The following is a 23,714-nucleotide window of genomic DNA, read 5'->3' as shown; positions in this document are numbered from 1 at the left end:
ATGACTCGACGACAGATGCTACACAAAGACACTCTTCTCCGCTCCTCAAACACATAAAACATGAGTCTATATATATATATAATATATATATATATATATATGTGTGTTTCTTGAGTTAAGAAAACACTGTACTTATTCAAACAAACAGTTCTTTATTTACCATTGCATTGCAAACAAGCAGAGACGGTCCAAACTGCATGTGACGCTTCATTCATGATAGAGGAGGGTGGAGTTACGAGGTTTGACTGACAGTTTGAGGATCCAATGGAGTTACAAGGTTTAGTCACAAGCTCTTTTTTGCAAAACCCACAGAAAGACATGAAGGCTGACCAATAGTAATGATTTATGAAAAGTGATTAAATATGGAGGTTTCTGCCCAATGGCGACGATATAGCACAAGTCTTATGGACAATGTTTTTATTTTGTCCTTTTTGAGCTTGAAGGCCATTTTATTCTTTAATTTGGTGGAAAACAGCAGCCTTTGCGCTCCATGAATAAACTCATACTGGTCTGGAACAACATGAGAGTGAGTAAATGATGGCATTATTTTTATTTTGTGCATGAACTAACTCTAAAAAATGTTCTCAGGCTGTGAAATCTTTTTTGGAAGCAGTATTTTAACATGATATTGCATTTTATATGGATAGCGAAATCAACCCCATGCGTTGACTCATTGTAGAGGACCGCTGCGCACACATGCAGAATCTTCTGATAATGTTTGTCAAAGTTCACGCTGGTTTAATTAAGTTAAACATCAGTTCATTAATACCTGCTGAATCACCGCTGGGCTGGAAAACCAGTTTACCTTTAAAAAACTTTTGAGAAGTTTGTGTACATGTGCTGTAGTGCCAGAATAAACCTCTACTGCTCAGACTGAAACTGACCAATGAAATTTTGATTGATTGCAGAATTTGGTTTGGAAAAGAGTTTGATCCTTTAAACCTTCACATTTAAGAAGCAGCAGACTTTAGCAAAAGGCTCCATTGCCCTCACTTTAATCTCATTACCGTCTAGGAGAAACTACTTAGATTGTATAGAGATCTAATTTGTGATTTTTCTTTCCTATGTGGGATTGTGGGTAATTGGTGTTGCCCTGCTGGAGGGCGTCTAGTTCAATAGAAGACATGAAGGTTTGAATGTGTTTGAGACCCAGAAAACAGCCGTACTGCAAGTGTGCATGCAGAGTATACCGTAAATGAGGTTTGGGAATAGTCATCCCTAGGAACATTTGTCTTCTCCTTAGTTTAACCCATTTATTTCTGTACGCTGCTTACGGTGCATAAGAGCATTACTGTGGGAATAGCCTGTGAGTTTTGATCTAGACATATCATATACATGAGATAATTGGAAATTCAGCTTCCTTTATGAGCAGCAAGAGATACATTCACACATATGAGGATGCATGTGGATGTCATGAGGATGCATGTGCCTTTTGTCTTTTCATGCTACAGTTAATGCTGGTTTGACACCTTTTTAACCCTGGGTTAATTAACGTTTCACACTTTTGAAATAACTGTGCTTTGTACAGTTGCACAAACTTTCTGTGTCTGAAAAACATTTAATTAACTGATGTATGCTGTGTTTAGTGGTTGTCCTATATATTGGTTTTACTGAATATCTGCATCGATAGCTGCTTTTTGGAAAGTGTAGTGATGAAGCAGCTATTTTTGTTAAAGGATTAGTTCACTTCAGAATTAAAATTTCTGATAATTTACTCATTTTTCTTCATATAGTGGACTTCACTGGGGTTCAACGGGTTGAAGGTCCAAATGTCAGTTTCAGTGCAGCTTTAAAGAGCTCTACACGATCCCAGACGAGGAATAAGAGTCTTATCCAGTGGAACGATCGATCATTTTCTAAAAAAATAAACATTTATATACTTTTTAACCACAAATGCTCATACCGATCCAGTGTTTACAAAGCGAATGTGCAAAGACTAATGGTGCGTTCACACCAGATGCGAATGAAGTGTTAAGCGCAAATGATTGCAAAGACGCGAATAGATATCCTGCGAAAAATCTTGAAAAATCTGAACTTTGGCGAATATTTGCGCCGCGTTAACTAATCAGGAGCTTGCTCTAGTAGTGACGTGATTACGACGTAGCTAGCGGAGGCAGAAATCCGAAACAACAATGAAGGACAAAATCATCGTCACTGTACGATACATCTTCATAATTTTATAGAAACAGGAATTAAAAGGATCTTGCTTGGAAGAAAATGAGTGAGGAGGTCGGACAATCTGGTAAGTTTTAAAGTAAAGTTTTAAGTAAAAAACGCTCTTTACTCAATTTGAGCTATATATATATATATAGAGAGAGAGAGAGAGAGAGAGACTACAAGCTTGCTAAAGCCAGTAAATTGAGCTTATTCGCCGTATTTTACAAATACTTTCCCGCTGATGAGTTGATGTGTTTATTCAGAGGAAGTGTGCAGAAATGAGACTGGAGCTGCCTGGCAGAAGCCCCTTATGACGCAAATTCGTGTCTGTTGTGAAGTGAATTTCACGCACGAATGAAGCAAGTAAACTCAAAATGTTCAGGCATCCAACTACGCGCAAATAGCGCGATTTATTCACGCAAGTCGCGTCTGGTGTGAACGCCCCATAAGTCCAACACCCTTTACAAAAAAAGGTAAAACAACAATATCAGATGATTTTGAAGGAGTTTTTCGCCCTACTTCTGCCTGCGTCACGCGTGACCTTTCCAACATGATTACGTAATGCGTGGCGCATCGCAGAGCAGTGCAAGATGAGCATTTGTGGTTAAAAAGTATATAAATGTTTTTTTTTTTTTTAGAAAATGACCGATGGTTTCTCTAGATAAGACTCTTATTCCTCGTCTGGGATCATGTAGAGCTCTTTGAAGCTGCACTCAAACTGACATTTGGATCTTCAACCTGTTGAACCCCAGTGAAGTCCACTATATGGAGAAAAATCCTGGAATGTTTTCCTCAAAAACCTTCATTTCTTTTCGACTGAAGAAAGACATGAATATCTTGGATGACATGGGGGTGAGTAAATTATCAGGAACACAGGCGAAGAAGAAGCAGAAACAAGCGATAGAAGCATTGCTGATGCACATGTAAAATAACACGATCATCAAACATTAAACAGCATATAAATCAAAACTGCCTAATGTTACTGAGTGAAATATCGACCCATGAAGAGGAAGCGACTGTGAAGCTTGATGGACTCGATCTATCTGTGTTTTGATCATCGATCAAACGCAATTTTCTCAGCTTTTTGTTCAAAATGTTGCTTTTTTATGAAACTTACCCACATTTAAGTGTTGATAAAGGATGATTGAAGCTAGAATAAAATGTTTTTTTTTTTTCATTTAAAAGCAGACGCTCTGCTCTTTCTTTTGATATATTGTATTGTTCAGATATTCATACAACAAAAGTTTTGTCAAAATGATCAATAATTCTGCCGCTGGCTGGCAACTTAAAAAAAAAAAAAAAAAACTCTAGTGGGGAAAGAGTTCAATTGGATGTGAAATTTGAAAAAAAGAAGAAAAAACAAGATTTCTGTAACTCAGGGTTAATAATGCAGCTGTAGTTTTCAGTATGAGAAGCCCGTGTGAGTGTTTCAGCACTGGACAGCTCCAGTGCGTCAGAGGGATTCACTCAAATGAATCTACAATTGGTTTGAAACTTGCTTCGTGATCGCTAAGAAAAGTATGTTCTATCTAGTATAAATGTGTGTAGTATGAATGTAATATGGACGTACTACATCTGGCATGTGACCGTCGCTTCACTGCCATTCACAGATCCTCTCCGGTGGCCTCATGGGATAGTAAAGCGTCCATCGAATATACACTTCAGAATCTCAATGGAAGTAGTAGTTCATCCAGGTACTTTTCGCCTACTGTTTTATGAATACTAATTCGGCCATACTATTTGACTCACATACTGTTTTTCGCATAGTGGAAGTAGGCATGTTTGGATGCGCTGAGGTGTAAATTCGGATACTGTTTACACCGAGAGAAAGTGTTTGTGGGAATATTAATGACTGCATCCTTATAATGCTTTTGTCTTTACATGAATAACATCTTTATCTGTCAGACCTTCATTATTACTGTGGAGTTGAGATGTTTAGTGCCGTTTGTTGTTGTTCAGACATGAATGCTTCCTTCTTGTTGAGATGTCATGTGACTTCACTTGGTTGTTTATCATGTGTTTTAATGCATTATACTTTCTAAAGGTGTAACAATGAATAGATATGTATTATAACTGTGGTTATAATTATTCATGAGATCATACAATGCATCATAAGGTGCATTAAAAGGCGTAATTAATACATTAATAAAAGTGCTTTTATAATGCATTATATATAAGGCTTTTATACACACACACACTCAATTACAAGACAAATTCCTTGTGTGTGTAAACATGCAATTTTCATTCTGATTCTAAAAAGCATTGCAAAACAAAGCAAAACTGTCTTTCTTTGTATGTGCAGTTTAGAGTCTTTTTCTATCATTTCTATCTTTTTTCTATTCTATAATGACTCTCACTAATGTAATCCCATTTCACAAGAAAAGGAACCTGCTATTATTCTCCAACATCTTTGTCTTTAATTGCAGCTCTTTTAGCGCTCGATCCGTCGGTCCGCAGGAGGTCTTTCCCAGCCCCCCTCAGCCTTTCACCATAGACGTGTTATGGGCAGTTAATGAGAGAGAGAGAAACAGTCGAACAAAGGAAGGGCTCTCAGTTTCTTTGTGTTCATAGTCCGTTCTCCTCGTGTGACACGTAGACAGACGCTGATGTCGAGTGCCTTTAAGCGTATTTTGGTTGATAAAGCAGCAGAATTTGTGTTTTTCCACCACAGCGACGTGTTTCTGTTCAATTACAGAGGCAGATGTGTGCAGACGTGATCATTACGTTAAAAAGTAGTTATTTGGAAATTGCATGTAAATTTACTGTTTTTATTATTTAAATAACCTAATATTTAATATATTAGGTTGCATGAATGAAGGTTAAGATCAGATAGAAAATCATCTGTAAGTCTGTCAACAGAACATTTACACTTTTGTCTTTAGTTTCATCATTTTTAATGCCAGTTTTTTAATTAACAATTAAATATTAATTTATATATATGTAATATTCTCAAATAGCATTTATTTGTACTAATACTATTTAATAATTATTATAAAAATATTTTAAATTATAACATTACAGTTGTTTTCGCTATAAAATTCTATTTTGTATCTTTTTTTTAAATTACACAATAAAAATATGTTGTCAGGTAACATTCAAATTTATTTAATTTATTTAAATTTATTTCAATAATCTAATATGACTAAATTAGCCTGAATATATTAGATTGCACAATATAAAATCATCTGTAAGTCTGTCAACAGAACATTTACACTTTTTACAAAAGTCTGTCTTGTTTTGCTATCCTTAGTTTCATCATTTTCAATCATTTCTAATGCCATTTTTTTAAATTATGAAATAAATATTAATTTTTATATATTTAATATTTTCAAATAACATTTATGTGTACTAATAATATTTAATAATTATTATAAAAATATTTTAAATTATAACATTACAGTTGTTTTCTCTATAAAATCCTATTTTGTATCTTTTTTTAAAAAAAATGACAGTAAAAATATGTTGTCAGGTAACATGCAAATTATTAATTTTTATAAATATATTTTAATTTATAACATTACAATTGTTTTCTTTATACAATTCTATGTTGTATCTTTTTATTAAAAAAAATACACAGTAAAAATATTTTGTCAGGTAACATGCAAATTATTAATTATTATAAATATATTTTAATTTATAACATTACAATTGTTTTCTTTATAGAATCCTATTTTGTATCTTTTTTTTTTTTTTTTTTTTTTTAAATTACATAGTAAAAATATTTTGTCAGGGAGCATGCAAATTTATTTAAATGTATTTCAATAATTTAATATCACTAAATCAGCCTGAAAATATTAGATTGCACAATATAAAATCATCTGTACGTCTGTCAACAGAACATTTACACTTTTTGCAATGGATATATTAATTGTCCGTCTTGTTTTGCTATCTTTAGTATATTATTTTAATGCCAGTTATTCTTTATTCACAATTAGCAATTCAAATAAATGAAAAAATCCCTAATATTGTCAAATAACACTTATTTTTAATAATAATAATATTTAATAAGTATACAGATTTCTAATTAATAACCTTCCAGTTGTTTTCCCTATCAAATCCTATTTTGTACATTTATTTTTTTTTTTTTCAGCCTTTATTATGTGCAATTATCTAAATATGTGTTTCTTTTCAGCAGACCTTAAAAAGCTGCAACAGAAACGTGTTAAGATGCAGAGTCTCACCACCACTGAGTGTGAACCTATATCCATATGCAGAAGACAATAGAGCGTTTTTTTTCTCCTTCCACGGTTAGTTTGAGTCTCCCGGTATTCCAGAGAAACCATGGCAACCAGACAGCCGGTTAACACTCGGTTTGCCAGCCAGTTCACAGTCAGATGCTCGGCACCTGCGACCGCTGGCTATATTAAGCTCGGCCGGCTCATATCTGTCTAAACACACAGCTACGTGTTTGTAGAGTTATTGGTGTGTGGATTAAAACACATTTACTATCTTACTATCTCTCTAGATTCATCGACTGGCTTAAAGCTTCATTATTTCATGTTTCTTCTCCTTTAGAGATGATTCTTGTCTTGTGCTTTTGTACTCGTCTGTGGTAAAGTGCTAAAGTAATTGGCCATGGAGCGGTTATGGCCACTGGCGAGACTTTGATCTGTTTGTTTCTCTGTAAAGATGCCTGACGCTGTTTTCTGCGTTCATTTGGCTCCAGCTGAGCTGAAAATTTAAAACTGTGCTTAATCGATCTGCATTTAATGTTAGGCTATATTTATATGAATACATATGCTGTAAGCATACAAAACATGCATGTCACATCACGTACAAAAACATGCATGGTATCAAATGTATTGCATTTGCATACTTGTGTAGAGTGTTTTGTCTATTATAGTTATTTTACTAATATTGCTAGCATATGTTTTTGAGTTTATTGCTGTTATTTGTTAGTGTAATTCATTGGGCTTCCTTCATGAAACACGAGCGAAATGAGTTTCTGTGTAAATTTTTCATAAATGCAGCCTTGCGTAATCTTCCACATTTAATTTAATGTGCCAATTTATGTAAGAATGGTTGTGCTAAACATTTAAAGACACCTTGGAAAAAAGCCGAAAGTGTGTTTTAAAAATAAATAAGCCTATTTGATTTGTGCAGTTATGTTTTCTCTTTTTTTTTTTTTGTACTAAAGTTTTACAGATATGAAAAAAGGCAGTCGTATGTTTTAAGCCTGAGCAGGTATAATGTGATATTCCTTTGCTTCTAAGTTGCGTATTATGAGCTGCACAATTCTGTATATATATATATATATATATATATATATATATATATATATATATTAGGGATGCACAATATATCGGCCACAGTATCGGCCGATATATGTTCATTTTTAATGTTATCATTATCGGCCTGATAAGAACAATATATTAAAGCTGATAAATAATGGATTATTTCCTTCAGCTGAGACACTTCAGATGTGCACTGTTCACTATGATGGTTTTGAATGGCTTGAAATATGATTGAAATCACTTCAAAAAAGAAAATACAGTTAAGTGCAACATGTACAGCACAAATCTGCCATATAAGCTACATAAAATTATAATGAGAACATTATAACTGTGTGTTGGGACATGGCTTTTAATGGTGAAACTTTTGTATTTGTTATCAGGCTCTCATAAATTATAAAAAATTTTGGATTTAGATATATCGGTTATCGGCTTTCAAATATAAATAATTATCAGTTATCGGTATTGGCCAAAATTTTCATATTGGTGCATATATACTTATATATATACATTTTAAAATATTTATATATTTATTTTTGAATGAATGATTCAATGACTCACTCAAAGACTTCACTTGTTTCATTACTGGATGAATCAGTGGTTTTTAAACGAATCTCTTTTAATGAACGAATGTCTCGCTTTTAATGGCGAGACTTTGGTTTTTGTAATCAGACTCTCAAAAAGTATATAAAAATTTGGATTTAGATTTATCAGCCAATATATCGTTTATTAGCTTTCAAATATAAAGAATTATCGGTTATTAGTATCAGCCAAAATTTTCATATCGGTACATCCCTAACACCACACACACACACACACACACACACACAAATATATTAATTTTTAATTATTTATATATTTATTTTTGAGTGAATGATTCAATGACTCACTCATAGACTTCACTTGTTTCGTTACTGGATGAATCAGCGTTTTGAACAAATCTCTTGAATGAATGATTCAATGACAAATACATTTTTAACGGTCACTTGTCGCCACCTGCTGGTGTAATGATGTAATTAATACAATCTTTATTTGAAGCATCAAATTACTTTCAAAAGGTGATTTGCTCTATTTTGATTACTACCTTAGACATCAGCGTTCATAAACATTTATTCCAGTGCTTCTGTGATAGTTTGAATTATTGTAACACAGAAATAATGTTTAATAGACAAAAAAGGTTTAATGGTTTAAAGGTATAAAAAAGGTTTAATAGACAGAGCCGAGCCAATGGCATTTAGGAAGTGTGGGTGAGATTGCGATCAATCGTGGAGCTGTAGCGTGTTATTTACGCAGCAGATTTTCTGCCTGTTTATTCTTGCAGGCTGCTGGAGATGTTTCATATACTCTGAGTAGAGTTGTAAACCCGTTTGATTTACACCTGCTTTTGTTTATCTGCTCTCAGTGAGAAAGATTTACGAGTCTCTTCATACAGCCTGAGTAATTCAGTCCTTCATCATCACCTTCAAACCTGTGAGCGACTTCAGTTGGTTTTACATGTGTCAGGTGTTCGAGGTCACATGATGCGTGATAATTGAGAGGATGAGGCAGTGTTGAATCGATCTCTGCATTGACTTTTACATTTAGTGCATCTATTTAGAGAGGACTGTTATTTTGACATTGTTCATAGCCTATACTATTATAGTGTTTATTAATATTTAGCCTAGAGTTAGGTTTTTTTATTTTATATTTTCAGTTTTCATTTAAATTTTAGTTAAAGTTTTGATAATTTTGTTATGTACTTTACTAGTTTTAGTAATTTTAGTACTTAGCTACACTTAGTTGCCAAAGTAAAAAGTTCTAATTTTAATTTGTTTTTAAGTTTACGTTAGAGATGCACGATGTATTGGCCGCCATATCGGTAATCGGTAACTTTTAATGTCATGGTTATCGGTATGTTATCGGTATGTTATGTTATTGAAGGTGACACAGTGGGATTACGTAGGTATTTTTCTCAGGAGAAGAGTTTCCATTAGATCTCATTGCTGTTTATTTGTAAGATGTGTGGTTTGTCTTTCCTGTGGGAGGTTTTGACTCCCACAGACTTTCCTGCATGTAAATGTCAGTGCTGCTCCAGAACCGGATTAGATTTAGACTGGTTTGAATAGGAGAGACGCTTCATTCTGATGTGTGTGGGCATGTGAGATGAGAAGAGCTTTCATTCTGTCTGTCTAACTCTCTCCGAGTGAGACAGAGCTGTAAATAGAGGCAGTATGTGATAAACAGAGAATGGGAAAATATATATATATATTTATTTATTTTAAAGCTGTCTGTTTTATATTATCATGAAAATGTAGTTTTGCTCTGGAGAGTTTGATGGCATTTTGAAAGCTCCTGAGGTGTGTTGTGTTCGAGGTTATTTGTTGTTTTAATGTGTCCGTTACTCTTTGAGTCTGCAGAGGCATTAGAGTGGAGCGAAATGCTCATTAATGCTCATTATCTCTCATTATCTTCATTCAGATGTGCTGATGAGCTGCACAGGTCCATTAGAAGAGGCAGAAAACATCTCAGAGCGAAACTCTTTGACCGCGTCAGTAAATCTGTACTCATCACGGCTGCGCTCACAGTGATCTGCCTTACTTCATACCGTCTGTATAGAAGTGGAGCCTCATAAGTGACTATATTATATTTCATTTTTCATTTTAATATTAGTTTAAGTTTTAGTAATTTTGTTATGTGCTTTTGTCATTTTTGTCCACATAACAAAAGCACAACATATATATATATATATATTTTTTAAATTCTATTTAGCGTTAATTAATTTATATTTCAGTTTTAGTAATTTTAGTTCTTCAACTTATGTGCCAAAGCAAAATTTCTAATTTTCGTTTAAGCTTTTCCATATAATATTTATATTTTAATTTAATTCAGCTTTATTTCAGGTAACGAAAAATATTTTATTTCAGTTTGTGTTTATAATTTTAACACTGGATTGAACTAGCTATTTTTATTGATACTTTTCCATTTTGAATGAAATATAAAAAGGATATTAAAGTTGTGAAGCACCAAACAGGTGCGCTTTAGTAAATAAATAAAATGGATACATAAATTAAAAACATCTAAATAAATGCATTTTGACGGTGCAAAATATTTTCAATAAAATGTTTTAGAGTTTATAGAACGGTTTTGTTTTTTTAAAGTTTAGATTTCAACACACAGACTTTAAAAACAGGCTGGTTTCTCTTCATTAATTACTAGAATTGCATGATTCTGGATACATTTTGTAAATGATTTTTTGGTTTCAAACAGAGATCAAGATTCTCCCACGATTCTGAATAGACACCTCAACAAAATAGGGAATTTACTAGAGGATTTGACAATGTTTATTGCTGTAGTCTATTTAAAATGTTAAAAATGTTTTAAAAATCACGTTGAAGAAATGATTCAATGACTCACTCATAAAGACTTCACTTGTTTCATTACTGGATGAATCAGTGTTTTTTGAACAAATCTTTTGAATGAATGATTCACTGACTCACTCAAAGACTTCACTTGTTTCATTACTGGATGAATCAGTGTTTTTTGAACAAATCTTTTGAATGAATGATTCACTGACTCACTCAAAGACTTCACTTGTTTCATTACTGGATGAATCAGTGATTTTTTTTTTAACAAATCTTGAATGAATGATTCAACGACTCACTCATAAAGACTTCACTTGTTTCATTACTGGATGAATCAGCGTTTTTTAACAAATCTTGAATGAATGATTCAACGACTCACCCGTAAATAATTTACTTGTTTCATTACTGGATGAATCAGTGTTTTTTTAAAGAATCTTTTGATTGAATAATTCAATGACAAATACATTTTTAACAGTCACTTGTCGCCACCTACTGGTGCAACGATGTAGTTGATAAAATCGTTATTTGAAGTACCAAATTACTTTCACAAGGTGATTTGCTCTATTTTGATCGCTACTGTAGACATCAGTGTTTATAAACATTTATTCCAGTACTTTGAATTTGAATATTTGTAGCAGAAATAATTGATACTGTGTGGTTGAGAAGACCGTTTCATACCTATACATGACAACTGCTCTCTCTGGATCAGAACACAGATCTGAATGTTGTGATTTGTAAAAGGTTTAATAGACACAGGCGAATTGTTGTCATTCTGGAATAAGATCGCGTGGATGTTTGAATCAAGATCGCAATCTTTTAACGATTAATCACGCAGCTCTATGATTTACCCTGCTGATTTCCTAACTCGAGTCCTCACATCTGCCCTCATTCCATCAGACATCCGGCACTGAGTCTGGACTCACAAAAACCAGGCAAACACCAACAGCAAGAAGCAGCAACAGCCAATTACTGCAGCCGCAGCGTCCAGAAGACGCCCGACCGCATCAGTGTCAGCCGCGTCTCACTTTGATGAAGTCACACGGGGAGGGAGCCGCTGGCGCTGAGTTTAAGCAGTGGGTGTTTTGGATGTAGAAGCAGAGGGCTGGAAAACACAGAAGCTGATTTAATCAGAAAATGCCAAGTGGAATTAAGAGCCACTGAATTCATCACAAACGTTAGACATGCAAAGCACCTTTGGGCTTTATATTTGCTTGACAAAGACGCTCAGACTTTGGCTGATGAGAGTTTAACTAGTCTTTGATTCATGATGGTGACGGACTTGAGAAACTGTCAGTCGTGTCCGAGCTCAAACTCAAACTAACTAAAGGCCTTTTTCATTTTCAGCTTTAAAGAGGACCTATTATGCCCGCTTACAAAGTCTTGATGTTGTTTTTGCAGGTTTTTCTGCTTGAATGTTCATTATTTTCCTCATATTCTCCATTGTTCAGCTCCTCTCTTCCCAGTCTGTCAGTAACGCTCTGTTTAGTTCCTGTCTCTATGAAGCCCCTCCTTCTGAAATAAACAATGTGCTCTGATTGGTCGGCTGGAGCAGTGTGTTGTGATTGGTCAAGCGCTTTGAGCGTGTTTGGGAAATGTCCCGCCTGCTGATATATTTGATTCCACAACAATAGAACAATTTGGAAGAATCAAATAATTGCACAGCAGTTTCAGTGCACAAATGACTACTTAAATTTCACATTTAACTTCATAATTATTTGTAAAATATACTCGCGATTTCTGAGTTTTTTTCAAAGTAAATCCTGTTTTTAAAATATATATTCATCGCTTCATCAAAGTATTTATGTGCGTGACTGTCATATCACTTTCCACAGTTTTTTAGATCATGAATGTATTAATATAAATGTTAAAAGTAAAAGTCAGTGATTTTTGTTTATTATACTGTATTTCTCAGTGTGCTATTCTGAAAAAAGGATTTTAAAATGTCACGTTATATTGATTTCATTCACTCTGATGCATTTTTAAAGTTTCTTTCCATTCTGCGTAAGATGCAGATAAAGACGCCTTAAAAAACAAAACATTTGCATTTATAATCGCATAAAGTGACTCAACTGACATTTCAGACAAAATATCACAGTGATATCTCTGTCGGTCTGACATATAACTTGTTTTGCAAGCTGTCAATCAGATGTTTTTATCCTTTTTTTTATTTTATTGCTCAGATGTTGCTTTTTCATAGCTCAGGTATCTTAAAATCCCAAAGTAGAAATAAAAAGAGAAACAAATGATTCATCCAATAAGTGTACAGAGCTATAAAATGAATGTGGAGAGCAGCTCAGATCATTTTGATGAGAAATATTTCAGTTCATATCGAGAACATTATCTTCGATATCATGAGGATCTCTGAGCACAGTTTGAGATATTATTGAGATCTCTTCTGAAACTCTACAAAAGTGAGATTACTGTTTTGTGTAGTTTCAGGAGAACCACTGACTGCATTCGCTCTGTTTGTTCATTGCTGACTAGGAGAAACAGCCTGAGGTATTAAAGTTAAAACAACTATCATAGTATCATATCATATTTGACGCTTTCTCTAAACTGAATCTGTCACACACACACACACACACACACACACACACACAGTGCTGGAGAGGCTGTTAACTAAAAGTACCAGCACCTACTAACATTTGTCAGTGTGACAGTCGCTTAGCTGTGAAGAATGCAGCTTCACCAGTAACAAGCTGTTTGTATTGAAGTCACTGTGTAGCTTTTGCTGTTTATTTGTGTTACACATACAACATTCTCCTCTATATCCAGTCTGAATCATTTTAGTAAATCGACTCATTCAGATGAATCATTTCAAGTAATCAGCAAGAATGATTCACTAATTCATTCGTTGTGAAATAAGTAAATCTTTGGGGGTTAGTAAGATTTTTTTTAATGTCTCTTCTGCTCACCAAGGCTGCATTTATTTGATTAAAAATATAGTAGAAAACAGTAATATTGTGAATAATTTCAAATAACTATTTTCTATTTGAATATATTGTAAAATGTAATTTATTCCTGTGATCAAAGCTGAATTTTCAGCATCATTACTCCAGTCTTCAGTGTCACATGATCCTTCAGAAATCATTCTAATATGCTGATTTGATACTCAAGAAACATTTATGATTATTATGAATGTTGAAATCAGTTGTGCTGCTTCATATTTTTGTGATACGTTTTTGTTCAGGAATCTTTGATGAATAGAAAGTTCAAAAGAACAACATTTATTTGAAATATCATAAATGTCTGTACTGTCACTTTTGGTCAGTTTAATGCATCCTTGCTGAATAAAAGTATTAATTTCTTAAAAAAAAAATCTTACTGATCCCTAACTTTTGAATGGTAGTATATATTAGGGATGCACCGATATGAAAATTTTGGCCGATAACGATAACCGATAATTCTTTATATTTGAAAGCCGATAACTAATATATTGGCAGATAAATCTAAATCCAAATTTTTATATAATTTTTGAGAGCCTGATTACAAAATAAAAATCTCGCCATTAAAAGCCATGTCTCAAACACACAATTATAATGTTCTCATTATAATTTTATGTAGTCTATATGACAGACTTGCGCCTGCACATGTTGAACTTAACTGTCTTTTTCTTTTTGAAGTGATTTCAATCATATTTCAAGCAATTCAAAACCATCATTGTGAACAGTGCACATCTGAAGTGGAAATATTCCATTATTCATCGGCTTTAACGATAACATTAAAAATGAACATATATCGGCCGATACCGATATTATGGCCGATATATCGTGCATCCCTAATATATATAGGTTGTATTTAGTGTCAATGTGTGACTTTAGTTTTGAAGGTGTTACCTCATTGTATTTCATACCAGATGAATATATATTAAATTAAAAAGATATAAATAGAGTTTTCCACCCACTCAAGCTGGAAATCCATTGATCAGTTCTTCTTTGCTGTATCAACCTTGTAAACACAAGTTTATTTCCAGGCAGGCTGATAAGAAAACTGTATTAGTTTGCAGTGTGCATCAAACGGTCAGTAAACAGACTGCGGGCCACTACACCGCTTTGATACGTGCCATAAACTCAGAGTGCTGCTCAGCGTTTGCTTATCATGAATCCTGCAGTTCCAGCATGGTTATTGGTTAAAGTCCCGCTCTTGAATCGGCCTCAGCTGTGTCTCTAGTTACCGCTCTAAATAGCACACAGCTAACCAATGCGAGTTAAATCACCTCAGACAAAAACGCTGCTGAATCTTTCAGGAATTGAAATGCTAAACGCCTGGAGCAGCAGCGAGTCTGAGTTTACAGTAAAGAGAATAGCTGCTCACTCGCTCAGAAACTCATCTGACATTTCAATGCTCAAACTGAGCTGGTGCACGACCTTCCCATGCCTGTAAATAAGTCTTCAATCCCTCTTTTATTTGTGTCTTTCTCTTTATCTGGTTCTGTTTGGCTCTTAAACGCTGGGTTGATTCTCAAGGCATGAGCTGGCATATTCTCATCCTCTCTCTCCATGTTTCCCTGTGGAGGTGCTGTTGGCAGAGTGTTTGTGAGCTGTAAGCCGAGTGTCGGGATGCTGGTGCCAGTTGAGAGAGATCAGGGAGCGAGTCCTCGCCGCATGTGACCACTTCACACGTCCTGCTGACTGACACGAGATTCACACACCCTCGTGAACCTGCTGAGGCCTCCTCATGCGCACAGTCATTAGAACTCCATGATGTTGAGTGAGCCAGACAGCTTTCCTTAGCTAATTCATTGCTTGGGTGTTTTGGGTGTTCGCTAGGGTGTTGATTAGCAGTTACTAGGGTGTTCTGGGAGGTAACTAGGGCATTGCTAAGCATTTACTAGGGGGTTCAGGGTGGTCACTAGGGCATTGCAAGGTGGTTGTTAGGGGGTTCTGGGTGGTCGATAGGGTGTTGATTAGCAGTTACTGGGAGGCTCTGGGTGGTCGCAAGGGTGTTGCTAAGTTACTAGAGAGTTCAGGATAGTAACTAGGGCATTGCTAGGTGATTGTTATGGGTTCTGGTCGGTCACTAGGGTGTTGCTAAGCAGTTACTGGGGGTTCTGGGTGGTCACTAGGGTGTTGCTAAGTTACTAGGGAGTTCTGGATATTTACTAGGTTATTTCTAGGTGGTTGTTAGTGGTTCATGGGTGGTCACTAGGGTGTTGCTAAGCAGTTAATAGGGGGTTCTGGGTGGTCACTAGGGTGTTACTAGGTAATTGCTAGGGGTTCTGGTGGAAGCTAGGGTGTTGCTAGGTGGTACTGGATAGTTACTTGGTTATTGTTAGGTGGTTATGATGTCGCTAGGATGTTGCTTAGCAGTTACTATGGTGTTCTGGGTGGTTACTATGACATTTCTAGGTGGTTGTTATGGAGTATTGGATGTTTGCTAGGGAGTTGCTTAGTTACTGGGGCATTACTGAGGGATTGTTAGGGGTTCTGAGTGGTCTCTAGGTTGTTGCTAAGCAGTTACTATGGTGTACTGGGTGGTCACTAGGGCATTGTTAGGTGGTTGTTATGGGTATCTGGGCAGTCGCTAGGGTGTTGCTAAGTTATTGGGGTTTCAGAATAGTTACTAGGGTATTGCTAGGTGGTTAGAGGGTTCTGGGTGGTCATTAGGGTGTTGCTAGGATGTTGCTAAGCAGTTACTAGGGGGTTCTGGGTGGTCACTAGGGTGTTGCTATGTGGTTTCTAGAGGTTATGGGTGGTAGCTAGGGTGTCACTAAGTTATTAGGATGTTCTGAATATTTACTGGAGTATTGCTGGTGGTTGTTAGAGGGTTCTGTGTGTTGCTATGATGTTGCTAAGTAGTTACTAAGGTATTCTGGGTGGTTACTAGGGCACAATAGGGTCACTAGGGTGTTACCAAGCAGTTACTAGGGGGTTCTGAGTGGTCATTAGGGTGTTGCTAGGTTGTTTCTAGGGGTTCTGGGTGGTAGCTAGGGTGTTGCTAAGTTACTAGGAAGTTCTGGATATTTACTAAGGTATTGCTAGATGGTTGTTAGAGGGTTCTGGGTGGTCTCTAGGGTGTTGTCAAGCAGATATAGGGGGTTCTGAGTGGTAACTAGGGTGTTGCTAAGTGGTGCTGGATAGTATAGGGTATTGTTAGGTGGTTATGGTGTTGCTAGGATGTTGCTTAACAGTTACTGTGGTGTTCCGGGTGGTTACTAGGACATTGCTAGGTGGTTGTTAGGGAGTTTTGGGTGTTGACCAGGGTGTTGCTAAGTTACTAGGGCATTTTGGGTGGTTACCAGGGCATTGCTAAGGGATTGTTAGGGTGTTCTGGGTGTTCTGTAGGGTTGTTAAGTTACTAGGGAGTTCTGGGTGGTCAGTAGGGTGTTGCTAAGTTACTAGGGCATTCTGGGTAGTTACTAGTGCATTGCTAGGTGATTGTTAGGGGTTCTGTGTGGTCTCTAGGTTAAGCAGTTACTATGGGTTATGGGTCATTACGGCATTGCTGGGTGATTGTTAGGATGTTGTAGTTGGTTGATAGGGAGACGATAGGAATTTGACAGTGTTAGCTGGTTATTTGGGTGTTCTGAGTGGTTGTTAGGGTGTTGCTAAGCATTTACTGTGGTGTTCTTTGTAGCTACTAGGCTGTAGCTGGTTTGTGCTGCTGTGTGGGCGGTGAGTATTAATGTGTGTATCTGTGTTTCATTACACTTAAAAGAGACAGACTAGAGAGCAATTTTACAGAAGCCAGACATTTCCTGTCTAAGCAGGATTAGAGACGGCGTGAAGGATACTAAAAGACAGACCACCCACAGAGAGAGAGAGAGAGGGAGCGCTGTGAGGAGAAGTTCAGTAAAACAATGAAAGGATGAAACGGCTGATTGCTATTCTGAGAGTGTTTTGTTGGTGTGTCTGCATGCTGGATAAAAAAAAAAATTTCCTTACCAACGTCCTGCCACTGCATTAATATTCATATTCTCCATCTCCTTTATAAAGGACACACAGTCTTCTAATAAACCTCTGTTTGTCATTTCCTATCCGCATGCTGTGTGTGTGATGACTTCGCTGATTGTTGTTTTGCATTATAGTATTGTAGTGTGCATGTGCGTGAAGGAAAGGTCAGGGTTTGTTTGATTGTCAGCACGTTGTTCAAGTATTGACAAAATCAAATATTTCATGTTAACCATAGTCAAATGTGGTGTTTCTAATACAGGTTAAATAATGAAAGACAAGGTTTTAAAGCATGGCTGTATGTCCCAATGTTGTACTGTCTTAGTACACACTCAAAAGTGTGTACTTTCCTCCAGTAAGTAAGGTACACGCTTTTAGTGTGTAGTATAGCTATGAGAATTGAGACGCAGCCAGTATTGTTTCTATCATTCTCATTGTTCTCTCCTTCTCTTTGTTTGTTCTCTGTATTTCTCAGGATGTTGCGTGTCGGCGCCGGTGGGCTGCAGGTTCTAGCGGTTCTGCTGGTGTTTTCAGCAGACTGTGGTGAGTTCTGGTTCACTCTTTCTCTCCCAACAGCATTCGAACCAAAATGGGTCCACACACAAGTAATGTGGCGCTCACACAGGACATGATCTCGCATTCAAAAACATCTAGAAAGATCAACATGACATGGCGTCAGCAGATGCATAAATCACAAACCTGTATGACTTTCTTTTTTTTTAGGGATGCACCGATATGAACATTTTGCCCGATACTGATAACCGATAATTCTTTATATTTAAAAGCCGATAACCGATATATTGGCCGATAAATCTAAATCCAAATTTGTTTATATAATTTATATTATATAAAATTTATATAATTTATATAAAAATTAACATATATCGGCTGCTACCAATATGGTGGCCACTATTTCGTGCATCCCTACTTTTTTCTGCAAAACATAAAAATATATTTTTTAAAAAATTTTGTTTTTTGTTTTAGTCAGTTTTATTTTTTATTTATTTCCTTTTAATAATTTTAGTGCTTAAACTTATTTCAGTTTATTGCCAATGCAATATTTCTAATTTTCATGTAATAATTATTTCATTTTTATGTCAATCAACAGAAATGTTTTTAATAAGAAAATAAGTTTTTAATCAGAAACATGTTTGAAAAAGTGCATATATACAAAGACAAACCATTCTTAAATTCATGTGCACGTGACGCCTACAAATATTGCTTATGAAGGCATCTTGACTACAGTTTGGATCAGCACACACAAACACTATTACGGGTGTCAGAAGTGTCGACCCATCTGTAGATGCAGAATTCGCTGATTCTTTGTGCTCGTGCTGAATATCTCAGTCAGGCCTGACCGCACGTAACCCGCCCGTCACCTCAATGAAAGCCCTCCTACCGCTTAAACGGATCAGTGTGTGTGTGTGAGCGACCACAAAATGCTTCATAGGCCAAATGTTTTCACTGGCAGCTTCAGTTTCATTAGGCTCTTTAGCGATGGGTGGCTGCTTTGAAGGATGATGGGAAATCACTCCCTCCTGCCAGGACGATTTACGACCCCTGTACATCCAGACCTGCCCTCTTTAGAGCGGACGTCAGGATGTGTGAGAGGCACAAATGATGTGCTAGCGGCTATCTACTAAGAGCCTAGTGTTAGGGTACCAGTTAAATGGGACCTATAATGCCCCTTTTACAAGATGTAATATAAGTCTCTGGTGTCCCCAGAATGTGTCTGTGAAGTTTCAGCTCAAAATACCCCACAGATCATTTATTATAGCTTGTCAAATTTGCCCCTATTTGGGTTTGAGCAAAAACACGCTATTTTTGTGTGTATCCCTTTAAATGCAAATGAGCTGCGGCTCCCCGCCCCTTTTCCAGAAGAGGGTGGAGCTTTAACAGCTCACGCTTCGGTCGCTCAACAACAACAAAGCTGGAGAATCTCACGCAGCCAAAATGAGGATTGTCAGTAACGGTGTTCAGCCTTACATTGTTCAAACCGGAGTCGGACACTGATGGAGAGACTCAGGAAGAAGTTACAACTTTTAGAAAGAAACTGGACGTTTCTGAATGATTAGTGGATAAATTTATGTAGTTGCTGTGGAGTTGATTCAACTCATCGACTAGCATGTGCCGTCATGTTAATCTTTTGTTCAAATCCAGCATTGAATTGACCCTCGTTTGTGAAGCAGTCCGGCGTAAAATGATGGCATGACAACAACACTCTACTACAACAACTCTTCCTCTTCTTTAAAGCAGCCCAACATGGCCTCGCCCCCTTTGTTTCGTGTTCTCGGGGGCTTTAGGGTTAGTGATGTCACTAACCCAGGAAGAAGCTCATTGTAGTCCCTACCAGCCGTTTGTTGTAGTCCTTAAACAGCGATTTCTGTAAAAGAAAATATCTCCCTTTGCATTGAACTTTGAGCGTCGTAACTTTGCAGATTTTGTTTATGTTCAAACAGCAACATTACACACTAACTAAAGTTTTATAGCAATTTTATAGCAATATATTTTAATTTACTGCTGTATTTTTAATTCTATTTTTTACAAGCCACATCTAGAGATCAGAATATCATAGAGGCTTGGAAACCACCCACAGATCTCCAGCATCAAGGCAACAAGGTTTTCACAGACAGACGGCACTCATATTCCCTTCAGAAAATGCACAAATTCAGTTTCCAATAGACAAGACTGCTGTGTTGAAGAACAGAGTTCAATTACATGAGGATTGATTTCACACACACACACACACACACTGGCATAACCGCATCAGTCTGATAGGAAGAGAATGTCAGATTGCCATGGAAGTGTGTGTGTGTGTGTGTGTGTGTGTGTGTGTCTGAGAATTGAATGACTACAGGGGGAAATTAATTCTATCCTTCCTTTGCAATAAAGTGCCACAAAAACACTCTTCTTCTCTTACATGGACAGACATTCTAGATCTGTTCCAAAACCTGTCTGCTCCCTACATAGGCAGCTCCCCTCTAAGGTGGCATCCTGACTGTAATAGAGTGCATTAGTGCCCGTCCTGGAAGTATTTTTTCCATTAATTTTTCCTATAGGATTTTTAAAAAGTCTTCATTAAAGCGTTATAAGCCATGAACCAAGCCAACCAGCTACGAGGAGCATCACAACACTACAAACTTGATTTGAAGCAAAAAAGTATTAGAAAATCAGACAAAAAGACAATGGCTGTTTCTCAATTCCAAGAACGCAGAGAACGGACTTCCGTTCTCGTGGAGTCCGGTCTTGCCAGGCGACCTTGAAAGAACGAACTCGGAAGGACGCGAGGACACAGGACGCATCCTTGTGAGAATTGAGATGTGCTCAACTGACCGTCCCAGTATCTTATAAGTAGCAGCTAATGCACAATAAATACAACATAACATCACAAACAAATGTCATAGCCTATTGAAAGATTTCTTTCATATTATTATAGACATTGTTTTCATATAATCTTATATATTTTTATTTTACCGCATGTATTTATGAAAATGAGTAGCATTTGTGTTACCTATGCAATGTTAAGATTTTTTTTTTTATATGCCAATAAAATACTGCAGGCTTTCTTCAGGTTACCACTTTATTAAAATTAAGCAAAACAAATGGACAAATGTTTACTTTTACGAGTCGTCACATATTTGCAAGCTTGTAGCGGGAATCTAACAAGTGACTTTAAAAAATCTAACAAATAACTTTAAAGGGGACCCATTATGCCCCCTTTTACAAGATGTAAAATAAGTCTCTGATGTCCCCGGAGTGTGTATGTGAAGTTTTAGCTGAAAATACCCCACAGATCATTTTTTATAGCATGTTAAAATTTCCACTTTTTGGGGTTGAGCAAAAACACGCCGTTTCAGTGTGTGCCCTTTAAATGCAAATGAGCTGCTGCGTTCGGCCTAAGAGGGCGGAGCTTCAAGAGCTGATTCTCCGGTGTCAGGATTCAGTCAGGACGCACTATAATGTCAGAAACTGTGAATATATGCTGCATGGAGATAGAACAGGTATGGTTTAGTTCAATTACAGTTATAACTTATATTATCTTCTTGTTTTTATCCACTATATTAGTACAAGCCAGTTTACTGATGAGTTTTATAACGTTTATTATACTTCACACAAAAGATGAAGCGTCTGTTTTCACTCTAGAAAATCTCTGTAAGAGCTTAATAAAACACAGTGCAAGTGTGCATTAAAATATTATCCATAAACTCTCTCTCTCTCCCTTGCATTATTATCAACATACACAGCGAATTACACAGAAACACTCGTTAAAACTAACAGTAAACAAATATATAAAGACCTTATGTCTTTTCGGGTGGTGCTTAATAAACTGGTAAACTTTATATCCGTAAATCAACTCCGATGAACTGTAATAAAGTGCTCTCACCTTCATTACTGCCGTATCCAGTATCACTCTGGAGACTGTATGTTTTGTATTGTCCCTTTGTATTGACATTTGTTCACAAAGCAGTCCGGTGTGAAATGATTCGCACAGACATAAATGAATTTCGGTAGAGTTGAGGGAGCATTTTCTTCGAAAACAAAGTTAATCCACCTCGTCTTCAGCGGCTCGGATTTAGGGAGTAAATGGAGAGAGCTATGTGGATTAATCCATCCAGCTACAGAACACCTAAAACGCTTGGGAGACATTCTCATCAGTGCAGCAATGGCGGACTGTGAACTCGCTGTGAACTCGCTCAGGGCGGTTCTATGTTAAAACGGCAGTGTCTGTCAACATTTGTGGGCGGGGCCTGTGGCTAATGTGACGTCACACTGCCAGGGATCTGGAAACGGCTTGTTCTGAGACACTGCTTATGATTTATGCGGATTAAAAAAAAAGGAGTGGTTGGATTTTTATCATTATAGGGTGGTTGTGTACACACACTGCCAACACACATTTATGTCCAAACACCATGCAAAAGTGAATTTCGCATAATAGGTCCCCTTTAAAGCTTGCAGGCTTCTGTACGTCGACCACTCGCAGCGTCTTCTGGGATTTTTAACGGTTCGATTATCTCAAATCTACATTCGATGCATCCTCGATATCAAGAACACATCCGGGTACTTTCATGCGTCCTCTGTCCTTGCATTCTTGAGTATTGGAATTGAACTTCGACGGTTGATAATGACATAAAGCGAGAACACAAGGATGCAAGATCGCTTAAGAACGCATATTGAGAAACAGCCATGTGTACTTTAGTGAGGGAAAGAACTACAATCCCATGAAGCATTGCGAACAACATAATTGAATTAAAAACAATGGAGAAAAATAAAAGTCATTTACAAATGTTGATTATATATATAAAAACAAGTTTATTGCAAAATATGCATATATATACAAACATTTAAGTATTTTGAAAGTGTAGGGAGTGGAGTGGGCGGAGCTCTTTTGGAGCGTGTTGCTTTTTCCGACTCTCTGATTGGTGTAATTTTCGTAGGGCATTATGGGTAATGTAGTTTTTCACCAGGAATTCTGCTGTTAAGCATGATTATTTTAAAAATGAGCTGAAATAATGAGGGCTAACGTCTTCAGAAGAAGCAAATACCATCGATTAACAATCTTGTAGCTCACTGTAGGGCTGTCTTTAAATGTTTATGTTACTGTTCAAAACCATTTTCCATATGGAGAAACCTGACTGTTGAACTCTATTGAACTTTATAAGCTACTGATTTGTTTGCAGCTCTCGAGCCACACAAATAAGTGTACAAATTCACAGAAAATACAATTGTGCAGTTTTTATTAATTCTAGTTTTAGTCTTTTTTATGTGCATTTGTTATCTTTTTTTCTTTATTTCAATTAATGTAAATGAGTTTTTAGTTTTTGATTCTGGCATTGCCTTATTCATGATGGACCTTGATTTTGGTCAGAATGAAGGTTCTCAGAAGGCAACATGATGCTGCTGCCTACCTTTGGATCAGCGTTGGTCCTGTGATTTCTGTGGGCAGCAGATCAGCAGTGCTTTGTGTTGTTAGAGCTGAATGTTTGGACGGCTGGCGACTTCAGTTGTGTTGAATCAGATTTAGCGTATCGAGCCGAGCGAGCGCCATCCATAACTCTCCTGGTTACTGAGCAGCAGTTGCCATGGTTATGGATGGT

At 36.6% G+C, this 23,714-nt stretch overlaps 1 protein-coding gene across 1 annotated transcript in view; it reads left to right on the top strand.

The window, feature by feature from the left end:
* The window catches only part of ncana (neurocan a), an 85,539-nt gene that overhangs the window by 8,170 nt on the left and 53,655 nt on the right, over positions 1–23,714 (top strand). Inside the window, exon 2 of the mRNA XM_051871051.1 lies at positions 18,095–18,162. Coding sequence (XP_051727011.1) covers positions 18,096–18,162 — 67 coding nt within the window. The 5' untranslated portion in view covers position 18,095. The remainder of the gene's footprint in view (positions 1–18,094; positions 18,163–23,714) is intronic.

This window comes from Ctenopharyngodon idella, chromosome 2, assembly GCF_019924925.1.
Source record: "Ctenopharyngodon idella isolate HZGC_01 chromosome 2, HZGC01, whole genome shotgun sequence".
NCBI lineage: Eukaryota > Metazoa > Chordata > Actinopteri > Cypriniformes > Xenocyprididae > Ctenopharyngodon > Ctenopharyngodon idella.
The sequence above is the reverse complement of the archived record's forward strand: the minus strand, read 5'-3'. Positions and strand labels throughout refer to the sequence as shown.